This window comes from Protomyctophum parallelum (assembly GCF_964188405.1).
Source record: "Protomyctophum parallelum genome assembly, chromosome: 13".
Taxonomy (NCBI): Eukaryota; Metazoa; Chordata; class Actinopteri; order Myctophiformes; family Myctophidae; genus Protomyctophum; species Protomyctophum parallelum.
The window spans coordinates 18,594,430-18,611,676 of record NC_139708.1 but is presented as its reverse complement, the minus strand read 5'-3'; the positions used below and the strand labels follow the sequence as shown (position 1 = coordinate 18,611,676).

Sequence of the window (17,247 nt, the reverse complement as noted above, 5' to 3'; positions counted from 1 at the left end):
GGCTGCCACAGTCAAAAAGGTTGAGTTTTACGAGAGGTCCGATCCTGTGAAAACAAGTGTTGGAGATCAGCCTCTCAGTCATTGCTGTGAGGAGTTATTTTTGTGGCATAATTCATATGGCAGTGGCAGATATGATGCGCTTCACAATAAAGACAGGAATGGGCACAGATCCAACATGACAAGACATGAGATAGAAACAGGAATGATTACATACTCTCATACTGTATATGAAAACATATGAAAGGCTTGAAATCCACCCAAGATATTTGTTTGTTTTTGTTTGTTTTGCCCCCTGCTTTTATTTCACAAAGCTGTTAAAAATGTATCGTTACAACAATGTTTCATATAACGGATACGCGTATACTTAAAGTAAAGGGCTGTTGTAGCAGCTGCTCATTTACAGTAGCATTTAGAGAACTGGTACTATAACCTTTGTCAAGACCGCATAATGCACAAAACACCCTTCAATTAAATGTTATATTAAAATATAAGATTAGAAGAGGTCAAAAAGGTAGACATTACTTTCTCTGAGAAAAGGGAAAAAGTGCCGAAGGGAGAATTAGCAAGTTGGCTTATAGAGTTAAAAGGTCAAAGATGGAAATTAATTTTATTGGTTCATCAGCATCGGATCATAAAATTGATTTCATTGGGAAATAACCCTATTAGCCACTCTAACACAGACTGATTAGCAGTGTAATTGTTACAGAAACTTGTCTAAATGAAAGTATATGAATATGTAGATTTTTCTTTCTTCCACCAAGCTCAGTAGACGTGAATAGATGAGATGTTGAGATTACCTTAATTTATGAGAACACAGAGGAATATAATTAACATTGATTTAGAGTGCTAATCCTGTTTAACCCATTAAAACCGGGGAAGCACCTGTATCATTTTATACTTTGGCTATTTTTGGAGAAAGAATACATGAACATTTGTGCAAATCTTTGAAATAATATTTTAAAGTCAACATTTTTTAACTCAAATGTTTGCTTCTGTGGGTGGGGGTCCCTGGAACATATTTTGAGATGGCGGTCCGTGGCCAAATACATAATACCTTGGCGGCCTTTTACACGAAAACGTTTGAGAACCACTGACGTAGCAACATAAGGTCCATCCATCCATCCATCTTCAACCGCTTAGCCGTAGTCAGGTCACGGGGGCAACAGCTCCACCAGAGAGCTCCAGACTTCCCTCTCCAGAGCAACATTAGTGACTTCCTCCTGGCGAGACGTTCCAAGGCCAGTGAGTCGATGTGTTTCCTACACCTGCGCCTTGGTCTGCCCCGGGGTCTCCTCCCAGTGGGGCGTGCCTCGAGGACCTCCCTAGGGAGATCCTAACCAGATGCCGGAACCACCTAAGCTGGCTCCTTTCCAGGCGCAAAAGCAGGGACTGACTGAACTTTCTCACCCTATATCTCCCGTCGAAGAAAACTAATTTCGGTCACTTGTATTCGCAACCTTATTCTTTCGGCCATGACCCACACTTTGCATTCTCGCTCAATTTAGAAGACATTTTGTAGAATTCGGCCCTCAGGCCTCAACGGGTTAAAACATTGTCATTCCAAGCAGTGAAGTCCCACAGAGACGACGGCTAAGGAAGTGTAAACCAGTGAGAGTACGAGGCATGCTGCAGAACAGCACCTCTGTGTTCTCATTATGCTCTCATTACCAAAACTACATTCTTACTCTGAAAACCTTTTTTTTTGGTTTTTTTGGCTGGACCGCAACAGCACAACCAGCTCTGTAAATGTGACAGTCCTTGGCTGCCTGGCTGGCGGGCGGGCGGACAGACGGACAGACAGACTTGTGATACTTATGAATGAGAATTTAAAGTGATCCATGCAAGTTGGAACATAATCGACTGCTTAACACAATCTTTGCCATGAACACAGGAATCCGTTTTTCTCTCCACAACCCTCCACAACCCTCCACAACAACATTGCTATAGAGTGTCACAGTCCCGCCCCCTTTCATGACGACGACAGGCCCAGGAAATAATTCCCCATGCATTTTTCCCATAGACATTTCAAAAAGTACTTATTTAAAAAATACGGATCGTGACTAATCATAAACTAAATTTGGGCCGAACAAATAATTAGAAGAAATAAAGGGCAGGGTAAAAACCTTTTATTGTTGTTTTTCTTCTTTGTAATGATTAAATAAACACTATTTGGGGCCAAACTAATTTAGTTGAGCCCCAGTTTGTTGTCATGATTTGTCACGATCCGGGTTGGCTTTGTTCGAGGCTTACAGATCTTTAAATAAATACTTTTTGAAATGTCTATTGGGAAAAAAAGGGACCCCTCATAAGAGAAGATTTTTACGGCTCTAGCAGTGATTCTCAACCCGTTAAATTTGAAGGACCTCCCAGTTTGACATGCATTAGTCTACGGACCCCCCATTGAATGGTAATTCTATCTCTGGGACCCCCAATGTATATTGTAAAATCTATGTTACCGGTAATTTAACTCTGAGACTGTACAAATGGACCCTGACGAGTCCATTTGGTTCCATTTGTACACTCTCAGAGTTACAGACCCATAAGGGTCCATTTGGTTCCAAACTATCATTTAGCTGGGGACCCCCTGGAGCTCCCTCAAGGACCCCTCTTTGGGAACCACTGTTCTCAATCACTAGTTCTCACACTTTAAAAGATATTTAAAAAATATACAAGTAAGACGCGCAAACGCGGGAAGCGAACGCAGCTCGTGTGTGTGTGGTTGTGTGTGTGTGTGTGTGTGTGTGTGTGCTACAGCTGCGCCCTGTGTGTGTGTGTGTGCTACAGCTGCGCCCTCTGGTGTGTCGTTGTTGAGCAGCAGTAAACAGGACTGTGACTGCTTAGCTAACGTTAGCCCATATGCACACACTAGTACACATAGCCTAGTTACAGACAGCGTCGTTGTGACAGTATTATTTTTATGTTGGGCCTAGTACAGCAAGTTACAGACAGTGTCGTTGTTAAGCAGCGGCGGGTGGTGTAACAGCGAGCAAGTTACAGACAGTGTCGTTGTTAAGCAGCGGCGGGTGGTGTAACAGCGGGACACACAGACATTCAGCCCTTGCTGTCTAGCTGCGTCAGCCCTTGCTGTCTAGCTGCGCCCTCTGGTGGTGGGCGGGTGGTGTAACAGCGTGACACACAGACATTCAGCCCTTGCTGTCATACTAAGTGGCTCACTGCGTTCGCAATGAAAATGATGTGCTGTGAGCTTGTAGATCTGCAATCTTTAAATAGCCAACGCAACATGATCTGAAAATGTACAGTACAGTAGCGGAGCCCAGAGCCCACCCATCTGACCGAATGCCTAAGTGGTCGGTTGGGTTGGGTGGACCGTGAATGATTTCAACATGTTGGAGCGGTCGCTGAACCAGAAATGGTTGAGAAGAGAACCACACGGCGTTACAACTGGCGGTCGGCCAGCAGAGCGTTGGAGTTTCCCCATTGGCTGTGGCTCTTTCATGAAATGATTCGGTGTAGTTTCCAATTACATCGTCACTCAGGGGCCGTTTACGGTGGCTCCACAGTCTTCAATTACACCCGCAAGGGTCTTCAATTACACCCGCAAGGGTCTTCAATTACACCCGCAAGGGTCTTCAATTACACCTGCAAGGGTCTTGATTTACACCCACGGGGGTCTTCAATTACGTCCTCAGAAGGTGGTTGCACTTGCAACTTCATCACTCTGCTTGGCGGAGAGTTGACACTTCCTATATATCTGTCATTTCAAATGAAAAGCCACCTACGTTTTTGTTCAACAGAACCGATATTGCAGCTAAACTAAGCTTGTACAGATGATCAGCTATCAAGTTTTCCACAGTATAGTGGTTAAGAAAGTGAAAACCCTGAGTTTTTTTTTAACCCGAATTGAACCCTGGTTCACTCCACACTGAACATAATGATTTGGACCATGCATTATCATCAGACAATAGAATGAATAAAATATCTTGGTCTCTCTGGCTTTTCTTAAGGAGAAAACAACAGCATGTTAACAGGCAGGGGGCAAGGGAGGCGAAGTGTTTCTCGAAACGATGAGTTTTCAGGCTATGACAGACAGGAGGGGGCGTGAAGTGCTCCTTGAGGAGATTGGGAAGGATGGAAGGCAAGGCAGGGACAGACACTGCAGGCCTCGCTCGCGTCGTCTTGTGTGAATCTCATGCACAGATCTCTCTCCCTGGAGAGGATTTAGGGGGGGTTGGGGACGAGGTTGTAGCCTGTAGCATTTGTGGTTGAGCTGCAGGGGCACAGAGAGAACCACATGTCCTCTCACCCTGTAGATAGGAAATCACTATAGAGCCTGAGAAGGGATAGATGGTGACTGATACGCTTGTAAGCAAAGGTCCAACACGGGGAAACGTTGTGGAGTGTGAATGTACAGTATAGTATAGAGGAATGGGCCATGGCCGTGATGTTGTCGGTAGAGATGAGGAGGCCTTGTAAGAGGGCAGGTTTTTCTTTTCTCCCCCACCTATTCTTTTTTTCCAGGGAAGAACAGGAGCTCAGTCTTGTCAAGGCTGGACTTGGTGGGGGGGTGGGAGTGGGAGTGGGGTGGGGTGGGGGGGAGGCAGAGATCCAGCTGGAGTTATCCACTAGGCAAGCACAGATGCTCACCTCAACCTTGATGACAGATGAGGCAAAGCGGTGGAAAAGTCAAGCACACAGCTTTAACAGAGGTTCTTTTCTCCTGACCATCATGTTAGAACTGTTCCTCCGACGGGAGTGGTTGAAGTGTTGTGAGACCTGGATCAAATGGCATCTGGAAAATAATCTCGGCAATATCGTTTTAGAACCTGCTGTGAATACAACGTGGCCGTGGCAAACAAGCGGTTCTAGCGCTGAATGTATTGCCCTGCTTTGACAGGTATAGTCGTCATGGCTCTGGCAATGATTGTATGCTGTTTGCATAAAACGTTTAATCTAAATATAGTCAACTATATATAGCACTGACACATGATGTCAGTGCTAATGGAAAGTGTCACAAATTAACCCATGCAGACATACGCTATACAGCGTAAAATTGGGCACTGTATTGTGTTTACAATGTGAAGAGACATCTGTATAAGAACCTTATCTGGGTCAGGATGCGTTATTATGATGAACATACTTAAATAAACAATAGAATGCACATTTAAATTAAACCCTGACAGTTCCCTCTTGAGTCCTCCCATCCAGTGGGACCAATGCGGCATAGTCATTTTCATTTTTAAATAATTCTTTCAGCGAGTTCCATGAATCAGTAGCAGGCAATGTTAAAGCTATTGTGCTTAATTAAATTATATAAAGATAACCAAAAAAACAACTCTCACCAGACTTTTCCCACAACAATATTATTCTTTTTTCTCTCTCTTTACAGATCATAAGAAATAAGGAAACGTGGCCATAAGGGCCTTGTGGGTACAAATGATACCAATAAGTAAGACTGTGTAAGTGGGCGAGTGGACAAGGCAGACCAGTCACGGGGCTGCGCCTGCCAGGCACAGTGATGAGTGAGAGCTTTATGGTCCGTAATAAACCTCGCAGACAAAGAGCGTCCAGGACACAAAGACACGCTGGAGACAAAACATCACCGCCATAAAATTCTGGCAGGTATCTATCTACGGTGCACTGTAAAATCCTCAGTGTCGTTGGAACTCCGAGAGTCACAGACCCGCCGTGAGGGTCCATGTGGTTATTGTAAACGTGGATATTGGATTGTGCCGTGTATCTACAGCACAGTATAGTTTATTTGTGGCTGTGAAAGACATACATTCTGTTACTAAAATGAAATTACCCTTTTAACAAGGTGCTGAAACTGTAGCCTTAGAGACATTCAGTCATTAACCACTTAAACTCTATACTGCACTTTGCTGACCGGGGTCCCCCAAGGGTTTGTACTTCCCTGCCTCCTTTTTCCCTCTACAATAAACCTCTGTACGGAAAATGGCCTACAGTATCTACAAGCTTACAGCTTTCTGAGCTTGTACTGTAGGTAGGTCTGCTATTTCCGCCAAATGTCACAGAATGTTGTGGCATGCCCAGAATAGAGTTTTGGCATATTTGAATTGCTGCATGTTTGTTGAATTTATAAATGCTACCCATTTGATCTTGCCAGCCTTGTGAACAAGTCTCTGAGTATGAGAATTTTCTTTTTGTTTTGTTTTTCCAGAAAATTGTTTTATTGATTTAAAAGATAATTGTAAAATCGGCCTCATGCAGGTCTTAATTGGTTAAGTTACCCTAATTATGTATTCTTGCAACTATATACAGCATGTGACAAAAATCAGAAAGATTAGGGGTGAGAATAAAAAAACTACATGTACAGATTGTGAAGAGGCAGCGTCTACCCTTTTAATAGCATGAAGTGGTATAAAAGTACATAATGGAACAATCACAGAGTGATGCATATTAACAGACTTGGTGCTTGGAATATACCCACGGAACAGACAGCGTGTGAGAAAGAGCTGTTGTCCTTGGGGGGTATGTGATCACACCTATTTCAATGAAGCCATCAAGCCATCCATGCCCCCACAATACTTGTAACTCTGCTTATTCTTCCATGCCCCAAACATGCATACATGTACAGCACACACACACACACACACACACACACACACACACACACCCTCAAACTAGCCTTTAGATTAAGAGCGTATGCAATAAATTTGATATATATTTATACCGGTATCTGTGCCAAGAGCACACATTTTAAGGAGGTAACAAATAAAACACAATCCATTATGTTTGAGGTTAAAGTTAGCGTTGATTTTACAAAAAGGACAAAAAGTGAAAAATCAACTAGAGGCTTATTCTTCCAGACCGTAAAAGAATTGTCATTTTATATGGAAGACTATGGCAGGATTAACCGAGGCTTATTTGAAAGTGGCAGCATGAATTTCAAGAGGTTTTCAATACCCTCAATAATAATTATAGGAAAATTCAACGTGCTGTGTGTCAGTGTGTGCGTGTGTGTGCGCGCGCACCAGGGGATTCATAACTATGTGTTGGTGGGAGACAGAGGAAGGGGGCAGGATTTATTTCCTCTCTGTGCAGGTCCCATTGGATGGCATAGATTTTCTGATTCTGTGAGATTCCAATTGCAGAATGCAAAACAGAGCTGATTTATCAAGAGCATCACACACGCGCGCACAGCCGCACACACACACACACACACACACACACACACACACACACACACACACACACACAGCTTGTAATATGGCACATCACACATAATAAAAGTCATTTCTGTTATTGACATGGCAGATTGCTGGCAACAGGAACGGCCCAGACAGATACAGTACAGTTCAGACTGAGAGGATTTCCCTGCGTGTGATTGAAATGTATAGCTACAGTATTTGTGTCAAACGCCAAGGCTCGGTGCTAATTGCCACCTGCCATTTAGGGAATGACACATGCATTGTTACAGTATATGTGTTGGAGACATCTCTCAGCAGAAATGTGTTTCTTTCTATTCTAAGTCTCCAGAGTAGAATTTGGATCGAGTGTCAGCTCACACTGCAGACTTGACTGAAATCTCAGTTTTAATGATGTGGAACCAGTCTATAAATGCAGTGTTGATCAACCCAAGCATAGCCTACTCTTGAACATTATGCCAAAGTGGAGAATTCAGCCACCCTCATCCATCTTGCATTTAATTTCTCATTATCAGTACAGTAAAATAATAATAATAATAATTTAGTTATCATGTTTACATTCAGAGATAGTAGCACTGATACTGACCGACCGTGCAATTTTGTAATTTAATTTGGAACACATTTTATATATTTTTTTAAATGTCTCAATAGTACCACCAGTAGAGTGCAGACATGAGCTTCGTGTAGGAACATGTAAAATATGCATCGAATAATCTTGACGGGATTCATAGTGAACTTTATAGAAACAATGAGACAGTATAGTATGCGTATTGTGTATAGTAGTAGGCAGACACGGGCACAGCCACACTGGCGCTGCATCGCCCATAAGCTCACAAGTGATGGTGTAAATGAGGGGAGGGGGAGTATTTCTACTCCACACTATTTTAGATTATGAAATCTGACGTTTATAGCCTACTTGTGCGCGGATAGAGGAGAAAAAAGTGGGTGTACACTTTATATTTGTGCGGTGGCTCTACAGTCAGTGCTTGATCAGTTCAGACGAGCACACGCGAGCCCGATGCGCACATCGTAAGATCTCTAAAGGCACAAGGACAGCATTCCTTATAGTAGCACAAAGAGTATAGATCCATTTAGCTTAGGTTGTTAGTTTATGTTTCACAAAGTTAGGGACGATCGAAGCTGGGACTTTTTTTTACAAGGGGAATTCTTTGTTCGAGATATCCGACGGATTTAATTGCTGCCAAATTGGCGTTTGAAATCCACACACAGCTGTGGTGAATCGAGGATTGAGTGATCGAGCAGTTGATGAAGACGTGCTTTCTTTGCAGCCTACTTCAAGCACACTCTGCCTGCCCGTTCTGCTTCTTTTCTTTTCTCCATAAAATGCCAAGACTCCACATCCATCATACTCTGTCCAGTTCAAGCCGGGCGGCTCATTTGGAAAGGACGCCAGACCTCCAGTCTTTCAAATCTGCAAGTTCAGTCCAATAAATGGTGACATACTCTTGTCAGCCGTTGGAATAAGAAATCGATACTCAAAGAGAAAGCGGGGACGCGATATTCTTTCGGAATTTCCCATCGATCCGTTTCCCACACTATCCTTATAAATATGCGATTCGGTGGTGGTGGTGGTGCCGGTGGTAGCTCGTCGGTGCGGTCCTCAGCCGGAGGAGCGGTGCTGCTGCTGCTGCTGATAGTGTGACAGATTATTGTTGTTTTGGAGTGTCCATGCAAGACTTGGGGTGGAAACATGTCTGCAGCAATAAGCCACTTCTCTGAGAGGATCACTGCTGTCAGAGATGGCATTTTGGTCCAGCACGCAGGTCTTCTTTACCTCTAAAGTGCCCCGGAAGATCCTCTTCATGTTCACGCTGTCACTCTCCGTCACATACCTGTTCTACAGCTTGATGAGCTGCTACAACTCGCTGCAGTTCCCCTTGCAGGAGAACGTGTACGTGTACCAGGGGGAACGGCCGCAGGTCACGGAGGAGACAACTTTTGTCACGCTGAGGGAAAAACTTTATCCGACTTCGTTCCTGCAGCCGGAGGAGGAGGAATTCGCCGAGGCTGCCAGCGCCGCCACCGCGTCCTCCGGTCAAACCGCCAGTGCCATCTCCTCCACTCTGAAAGATTATGTGGAAGAAGCGGAGCAACAGAGGACGGTGGAGTCTTGGGTCAGGAGGAGTCAGGCGGCGGCGGCGGCTCCGACCAAACCCTCCTCCGCCTCGGCGGTGCATCGTCACGGTCACACCACCACCACCACCAGCACCGCCGCTGTGGTGGAGCGCCATGAGCAGCAGGACTTCAGCACCACGGACAGTGAACTCGGCGTGAACTGCACGTCGGATTATGGCGAGAAGAAGCTTCCCCAGGCCATCATCATCGGGGTGAAGAAAGGTGGAACCAGGGCTCTGCTGGAGGCTCTGAGGGTGCACCCGGATGTTAGAGCCGTTGGGAATGAGCCACACTTCTTTGACAGGAACTACGAGAGGGGCCTGGACTGGTACAGGTGAGATTGATTGATTGATTGATTGATTGAAATATTTATTAACAGTTTGTAGAATTTACAGTACATTTTAAGCACAAACTCAATACCAAGACTGTTAACTGTGAGTGGACGACCCAATTAAGCATTACACTTGTTTACAACAGGGTCCATTCCTATCCAGATCTATTCTATAGGCTTTGATCCCCCGGGATAAAATTATATCTAGTAGTTTCAGAAACAATTAGATACATTTTTAGATCAAATAATAGGCCTACAAATAAGTAAATATGTATTTTATATAAAAACTACTTCTTAATTCTTATTATAATTCTCCTAATTCTTCTTCTCCTTCTTCTAATACTTATATTAATATTGCAGCCATTACTCAGTACCACATCAGTACTGAATTGAATGTATGTAACTGTAAACCATGCCATATCATACACTAGGCCTATATATTTTGCAAGTTTTTACCTAGTTTGACGGTTTGACCTATGCAAGAAAGACATGATATTGCTTTGGTTGAAGTGCGTGAGTCACTATATGGAACAGTGTGTGCATACATTGCATTGTATTCCTACAGCTGTCTGTACTGTGGGTAGGGCTGATAATAACACAGGCCTGTCACAGACTGTGTCACACCGTTTCCTGTTTTATGTCAAACCTATGGATGTGTGCGTGCGTGCGCACAGGCACACACACACACACACACACACACACACACACACACACACACACACACACACACACACACACACACACACACACACACACACACGGTTTTTGTCTCACTTTGTTTTCAAGAAGATGATAGATGGAGTTAGTTAATTTTGCTTAAGCCTCTTGTTGAACTATTACATTTTGTCTATGCTCCGTGTACTGTAACATTTACTGCTTTTTTAATTTACTACCTCATTTACTCTAGTCACGGTTTAGCTTTGACCAAAAACTGAAATTAAAACCCAATTGCTCGGTTTGAGTTTTAAAAACTGATTGTTCTGTTTATTTGAATGTTTCAGTAGTGTAGCCTTAACACACATACGTATTCACACAAGCATACACACACATACTAAATAATGCAGAAGGCAGACGCTATTGAATATAGTGTAGATGTTGGATTTGCATATTCCAGTATCTATTGACAGAAGTGCATGTTTTGTTTAGTGTATTTTTCGGTGCTGTGCCCACCTCAAAGTCCTTGGAAGAACTTAATCATTTCCTTTCCCTTTCGATTGTAACCACAAAGATAAACTAACACATATTGCAATCTTATAAATCTGACAATTACTGACACACATTTTGTAGACCTGTAAACTAACAGAAGTGATCAGCATAGCCTCCAACCGTCTGTTGGCACTGACTGTACACCAGTCCATTTACAGTAAAAGTATCATGAATGTAACTCCAAGAGTGCCAGCTCATTGAGTAATCATTAATCGGTTGGTTTGACGTTAATTGACCAAGAAATTGTTGGTTGATTAGTAAATGTTCGTTTTTTCCCTCTATATTGATTTATTTCCTGAAATAATAATAATAATAATAAGCATGCGAATAACTGAGATTTTGCTTTTACATCATTGTAGTTGGCAAACTTGGCATGATTTTACAGATTTGTCGATTACATCTAATGATTAGTTGATCAAATCCTTACTATATTAGTCAACTAAGAAGTAATTTAGTGAAAATGGGCCAGACTGTGTGTCCTCTCATTGTTTTGGCATTCAATTCCATTCAGGTATGTGCTATTAGCCAGAGAAGGGCCATTTATTGTTTATCAGTGGTGTTCACGGCAGTACAATCAAGTCCAAGGTTAAATCACCGTCCATGTAGAGGGCGGGCGCTCAGTAAAGCATTATTCTCACATGGCAATGTTTGGGGAATTTAGGCTTTTTAATGGACTCACTGAGCTGATGAGGATGAGGTCTCCGAGCACCTTCACCCAGAGAGTTTTGCTGTGCGTGCTTCCCATAGAAGCCAGTCTTCTGCTCTGGGTTTGTCAGCCGGCGAGGAGCATCTGCTTCGGTACTGTTGCAGAGAGAGATGGGAGCTCTCTGCTGTTCATTTAGCCTGTGTTAATGTGAACTGTTTCATTACACTTATGGTTATGGTGCAAGGCTCATTAAACAGGAAGATGACAGGCTTACATAAATAATAATAAGAGTGCTTGTGTGTTTTGGTGCCCCTGAGCCAATCAAGTCCCTTAAGCGCCCTTAATTTTATGTGTGTGGTTGTCCTGCGTGTAGTTTTAACCTCAGCGTGATTTGTGCATGAAAAGAATGAGGAGAACAGGAGTTTTGCACCCCCGAGAATAGAGCCAATCTGTCTGTTCTGTCAAACAAAGTACAGGGAACATGGGGAAATACTTACTTAGTGCAAACCTACATCTGTTGTCAACATTCCTCATACCGAACAAAGTTAGGAGGACAGATACTGTGTATATATACTAGGCCTATATTAAGTGACATGTTGTTATTCGTCGCCGCTTGCTGAAGGAATCGAATGTCATGTCCTTTCCTGTCAGAGAAGTACTGGCTATTGTGTGGTGAATGTTTAACCTCCATCTAGATGTATTAGCCCAGTGTTCATAGGCAATAAGGGCATTTAAGTATGGATGTGTGTTGAGGGTCCTTGGCTACACTTTTGATGGTTAACAACAGCCTGTGTGGTGCAGAATGCTTATGTACTGAAGTGTCGCATGCAGTCAATTGCTCTTGAACTTCATTGCTACACCAGTCTAGAAATGTCTTCTATGCCAGTTGGAATTAACTGCAATAGAAGTATTGGTCGACGATACTAATATGCACTAGAGATAATGGCGGAAATTATACATATCTTCAACATTTATTCCATCACATAATCACCTCACTAGATGTATGCTGCAGACTACTAGGCAGAGTTTCAGAAAAAGGTGTTTATTTAAAGTGCTGAATTAAGGCAAATAGTGTAAATTTATGACATATGTTTTCCTGGGTCTAGGACTATAGTAAATAATAATAAAGAAATTGCCATAACATTTTGTAAAAATGTTATGGCAATGATGTTATGTTCAGCCAGGTGTTCGAAACGAAAGAAAGCAGCAAATGGAGATCCTTTATTTTCTCTAATAACAACCTAAAACATTGAACCTTGGTTGAAAATACAGACGTTGTCAACTTGTCAGAGCCATCATCAATGTAACTAGGACATTAAGTACATTCATCATGGCTAGCTCGTCCTTGTCATGCTGCGTCATTTGCTATGCAGAGCTACAATGAGAGGTCCAAGTTATCTAAACTCTTGTCTGCCACTCAATTCTGAACCAAGAAACCTTTGTCACAAAGCAGTTAGTACAAATGGCCTAACCTGTCATCAGCCACGTGTCAGTTTTAAGCACCCTAGTTCCGTATTCACCGTCGCCCACTTTTCTGGGATGATGACACTTGTTGCTATGGATACCATAGGCGACGCATCCACAACCAAACAAACGCATCACAGAGGCATTGATTACTAGGTGTGATGATATCCAAAATCCCCAAACAAAGTAGCCTATACAATTTCATTGTTTTAGTACTGTGTAAAGACGAGATCCAGCATAAATGGCACTAAAGGTATTGCGTTGACTTTTGATTGTAGCACTTTTCCATGCTGCTCGCTGCACTCCGTGTAACCTTTAGAAGCAGTTACCTCAGAAAAGGAGGCTTGATCTGGAGGTCAGTTCATGACATTTTCTCTGTATCGTTTCTCTGTACAAATATGGTTTTACCACTTCAACCCATACACGATACAGTACTGCACTTTGTTGACGACAGTCCCTCAGGGACAGAAGCTCTCATTGAACGTACATATCGTTGTTGTCTGTTGGGAAGAAACCACCTAACTCAATTTTTAAGTTTTATTTATAACTTCATTTTCATAAACCAATGCTATTAGACACCCTTTACGTCTGTGTGTTGTGATTCGGTCAAAACCTCTTAACTCCATTGGACCCTCAATATACTGATACTCAATATCAAAGATACTGCGCACACGTTTCTCTGTCTTATTCGCCAAGTTTTCTGTCAGACAAGGATCTTTATTATGACGTAAAGCATACAGTTGATGTGGATGTATTCATTTTCATGTGTCTATGAGGTGACAGTACTTAATTAGACAGACTGGAGTTGTTTTTATGTCCAATTGTGTATTGACTTTGTATTTAGGGTTTCTTCCTGGAGGCTGAACCCTTGACAGTCAAACGGGCCAATGAAGTAAACAGTAATATAGTGACACCACACTATCAGCCCCTCCCCTAACCCCTCCCCCTTTATCATACAACTACAGCTGTGGGTGCGGCTTCAGTTCAGGTGGATCACCACCCATCACCACCCACCAGGCAAACCAGGCATACTTAATGAACTGGTGGGCGTGTCCACATAAAAGCATGATTTTAACAAATATTGTACACTTTTTGGAAAAAGTTCTTCCCCCTTATATTGTAATAATACCTGATGATCATGTTTTAGGGTGGAAAAAAATGGTGGCACTCCATCTTTAACATGTTTTCCTCATTGTACATTTATAAACGAGATGGGAAGGCAAACACTTATTATCTAATTATTGTTTGTTGGTGATTAAAAGGCATTCCTTATATCCAGACGGTCTGAAAGACAAATAAATCAATGAACAGTGCATGCGGGAGAGTGCGGTTTTATTTATTTAAGTTCTTATCTAAGGGGATTTACTCGCAGCACAACAAACATTTTTGAGTGGGTGCATGTTGATCTCTCCTTGCATAAGAAAAACTGTCATCAAAACTGTCTCATTGGGGAATGTTGGGCATGGAAAACAACTTTCTACTCTCTGTGATAAAAAGCCCAAGTTTTTAACAAGCAGAACTTTTTTTTATATCATCATAGGAATTACTTTAAAGACAACCATCCCAACCATGACCCTGCGGGTTTAGAGAGGATTAATTTGCCTATGATTCACAAATATCTTTAGTAAATAAGTGAAAATCTTGCGATCCAATTAAACAAAATTATTTGGATTGTCTTTGTGTGCTTTGGCAGTGAAAACTCATTGGAGACTGTACCATCAACGATATCTAACACAAAAGAGTGTATGATCTATTGTGAAGCGGATTAAAAATAAAAAAGCAAAGTAAATTTAACTTTGTCACCTACATGACATGCAATTTAGAACTAATGCACATGGTTGAAATCCTGTCCTGTTGAAATAACAGCCAGGTCTCCAAGGGCTCTATTTTTGTCCATGCTAAACCCCTTATCCCTAAACTACTGTTTTTTTCCTTTTCTTTCCTATTTAAAAACATTTTTGAATAGTTAAATTATCCAGTCTACAAGCTCACAACGTGTCGATTGGCTATATTACGATTAAATAAACACTGAACTGCATCAAAAGTAATCAACAAACTATAAACAAACAAAAAGGCAAAAAATTGTGACAATAGCTTTTATCCAAGGCATAGATTAGATAGATACATAGATTGTGCATCAATTCACCCATTCACACACACATTCATACACCGATGGCGGCGGAAACCATGCAAGGCACCAACCAGCACATCAGGAGCAATTTGTGGTTCAGTGTCTTGCTCAGGGACACTAATATGGGGGAGCCTGGGTTCGAACTGGCAACCTTGCGGTTACCATCCAGCCTGATGCCAGGGTCTGTGTTGGGAACCACTGTGCTGTCTGATGCCAGGGTCTATGTTGGGAACCACTGTGCTGTCTGATGCCAGGGTCTGTGTTGGGAACCACTGTGCTGTCTGATGCCAGGGTCTGTGTTGGGAATGAGAACCACTGTGCTGTCTGATGCCAGGGTCTGTGTTGGGAATGAGAACCACTGTGCTGTCTGATGCCAGGGTCTATGTTGGGATAGGGTTGGGTGACGATACGAATACATCGTCAATCGCGAATATACGAATCCAATCGCCGAATATTTTTATTAGGCGATTTTTCGGGACGATTTAGCCCAATTAACCTGTAAAGTGTGAGCAGCATGTGAATCAATTTGGGCCAGCAAGCGGCCGGGTGGAAATCCCCTCCTCCCGTTATAATGGTATGCTCCCACAGTCCGACTCCCCGCACTCAGCAGTCAGCAGCATCGGGGAACGGCACTAACGGCAGCCGTAAGAGCAGAGGGAGGCTGTAGCCTACATGTTGTTTAAGCTCCGGAGTCCAGACCCATGCAGTTTAATAATATACAGTCACAACAGAATGCACACTGCTGTCTCGTGTCTCATCACAATCCCAATGCGCCACCCGTGAAGTCGGGGGAAAAAAATAAAAAAACAGGCTGGTAGTGTTAGTATAGATGAAGTTAGTTCAGTGTGTTGAAACAGTAGCTACACGCTAAGCTAAGCTAACGATCCCCGAGCCTATACTGTATAGGCTCGGGCAACGTTAGCTTAGCGCTTAGCTTAGAGTTAGCGCCCCTCTGAGCCTGTGCTCAAGACTTCTCCACTGTATAGGCTCGGGGATCATCAACGTGAACGAACCCCGACACCAGCGCTGCAAAAATGGACAGATCTACAAGCTCTCAACGCGTAGCGAACGGCACTGCAAAAACAGGCAGGACGCAATGCCTTGAGAGCCTGTGGATCAGCCCGGCCGCAGGAGCTTGTGGGCTCCGCTTCGAGCCTCCGACAGACCGGTGCGCGGAGGCAAGGGAGCAAGTTACCCTGGCTGCGCAGCAGAAACAGACTGATCTACAAGCTCTCAACGCCTAGCGAACGGAGCTGCAAAAACAGGCAGCTTAAGAGCTTGTAGATCTGAGCTGTTCTCACTTTACTTTTATGACACGAATACATCGTCAATCGCCGATTCTTGGTCAGACGATGGGCGGTTGAAAAAAATTGGCATATCGCCCAACCTTATGTTGGGAACCACTGTGCTGTCTGATGCCAGGGTCTGTGTTGGGAACCACTGTGCTGTCTGATGCCAGGGTCTGTGTTGGGAACCACTGTGCTGTCTGATGCCAGGGTCTGTGTTGGGAACCACTGTGCTGCCTGATGCTAGGAACCTGATGCCCAGGTCTATGTTGGGAACCACTGTGCTGTCTGATGCCAGGGTCTGGGTTGGGAACCACTGTGCTGCCTGATGCTAGGAACCTGATGCCCGGGTCTATGTTGGGAACCACTGTGCTGTCTGATGCCAGGGTCTGGGTTGGGAACCACTGTGCTGTCTGATGCTAGGGACCTGATGCCAGGGTCTATGTTGGGAACCACTGTGCTGCCTGATGCTAGGGACCTGATGCCAGGGTCTATGTTGGGAACCACTGTGCTGTCTGATGCCAGGGTCTGTGTTGGGAACCACTGTGACAAATTTGACACATTGGCATTTAAGATTTGTAAATGTTCCTGATGTTGAGTTTGAATTGGTGTGGGTAAGCTCAGACATTTATTACACCATTTAGTTATGTGATACAGTTATCAACAATTTCTTTCTGCTAAGAACATGTTCGTACCGCCCTGTATACTCCATATATAAAGCGGTTGAGCCCCATTGGTCCAGTTGCTATGCAACGCCTCCCTCCGTCACCACCAGCTATGGGATCTTTACAACTCCTCTGCATTTACCTTGGTTACAAGCAGGATTTTCAAAGCTCCATAACTCTGAAACTACGAGCGCTGTCCTTGGCGATCGTCATCCATCCAAAGTCCGGATGTCATTTGTGACTTTGTCTCGCATC

At 43.4% G+C, this 17,247-nt stretch overlaps 1 protein-coding gene across 1 annotated transcript in view; it reads left to right on the top strand.

The window, feature by feature from the left end:
- Positions 1-8,718: 8,718 nt before the first annotated feature.
- Positions 8,719-17,247, top strand: part of hs3st4 (heparan sulfate (glucosamine) 3-O-sulfotransferase 4) — a gene marked incomplete at its 3' end in the record, with an annotated part of 110,403 nt that continues 101,874 nt past the window's right edge. Inside the window, exon 1 of the mRNA XM_083779873.1 lies at positions 8,719-9,597. Within this exon, the coding sequence (XP_083635999.1) occupies positions 8,888-9,597 (710 nt within the window). The 5' untranslated portion in view covers positions 8,719-8,887. The remainder of the gene's footprint in view (positions 9,598-17,247) is intronic.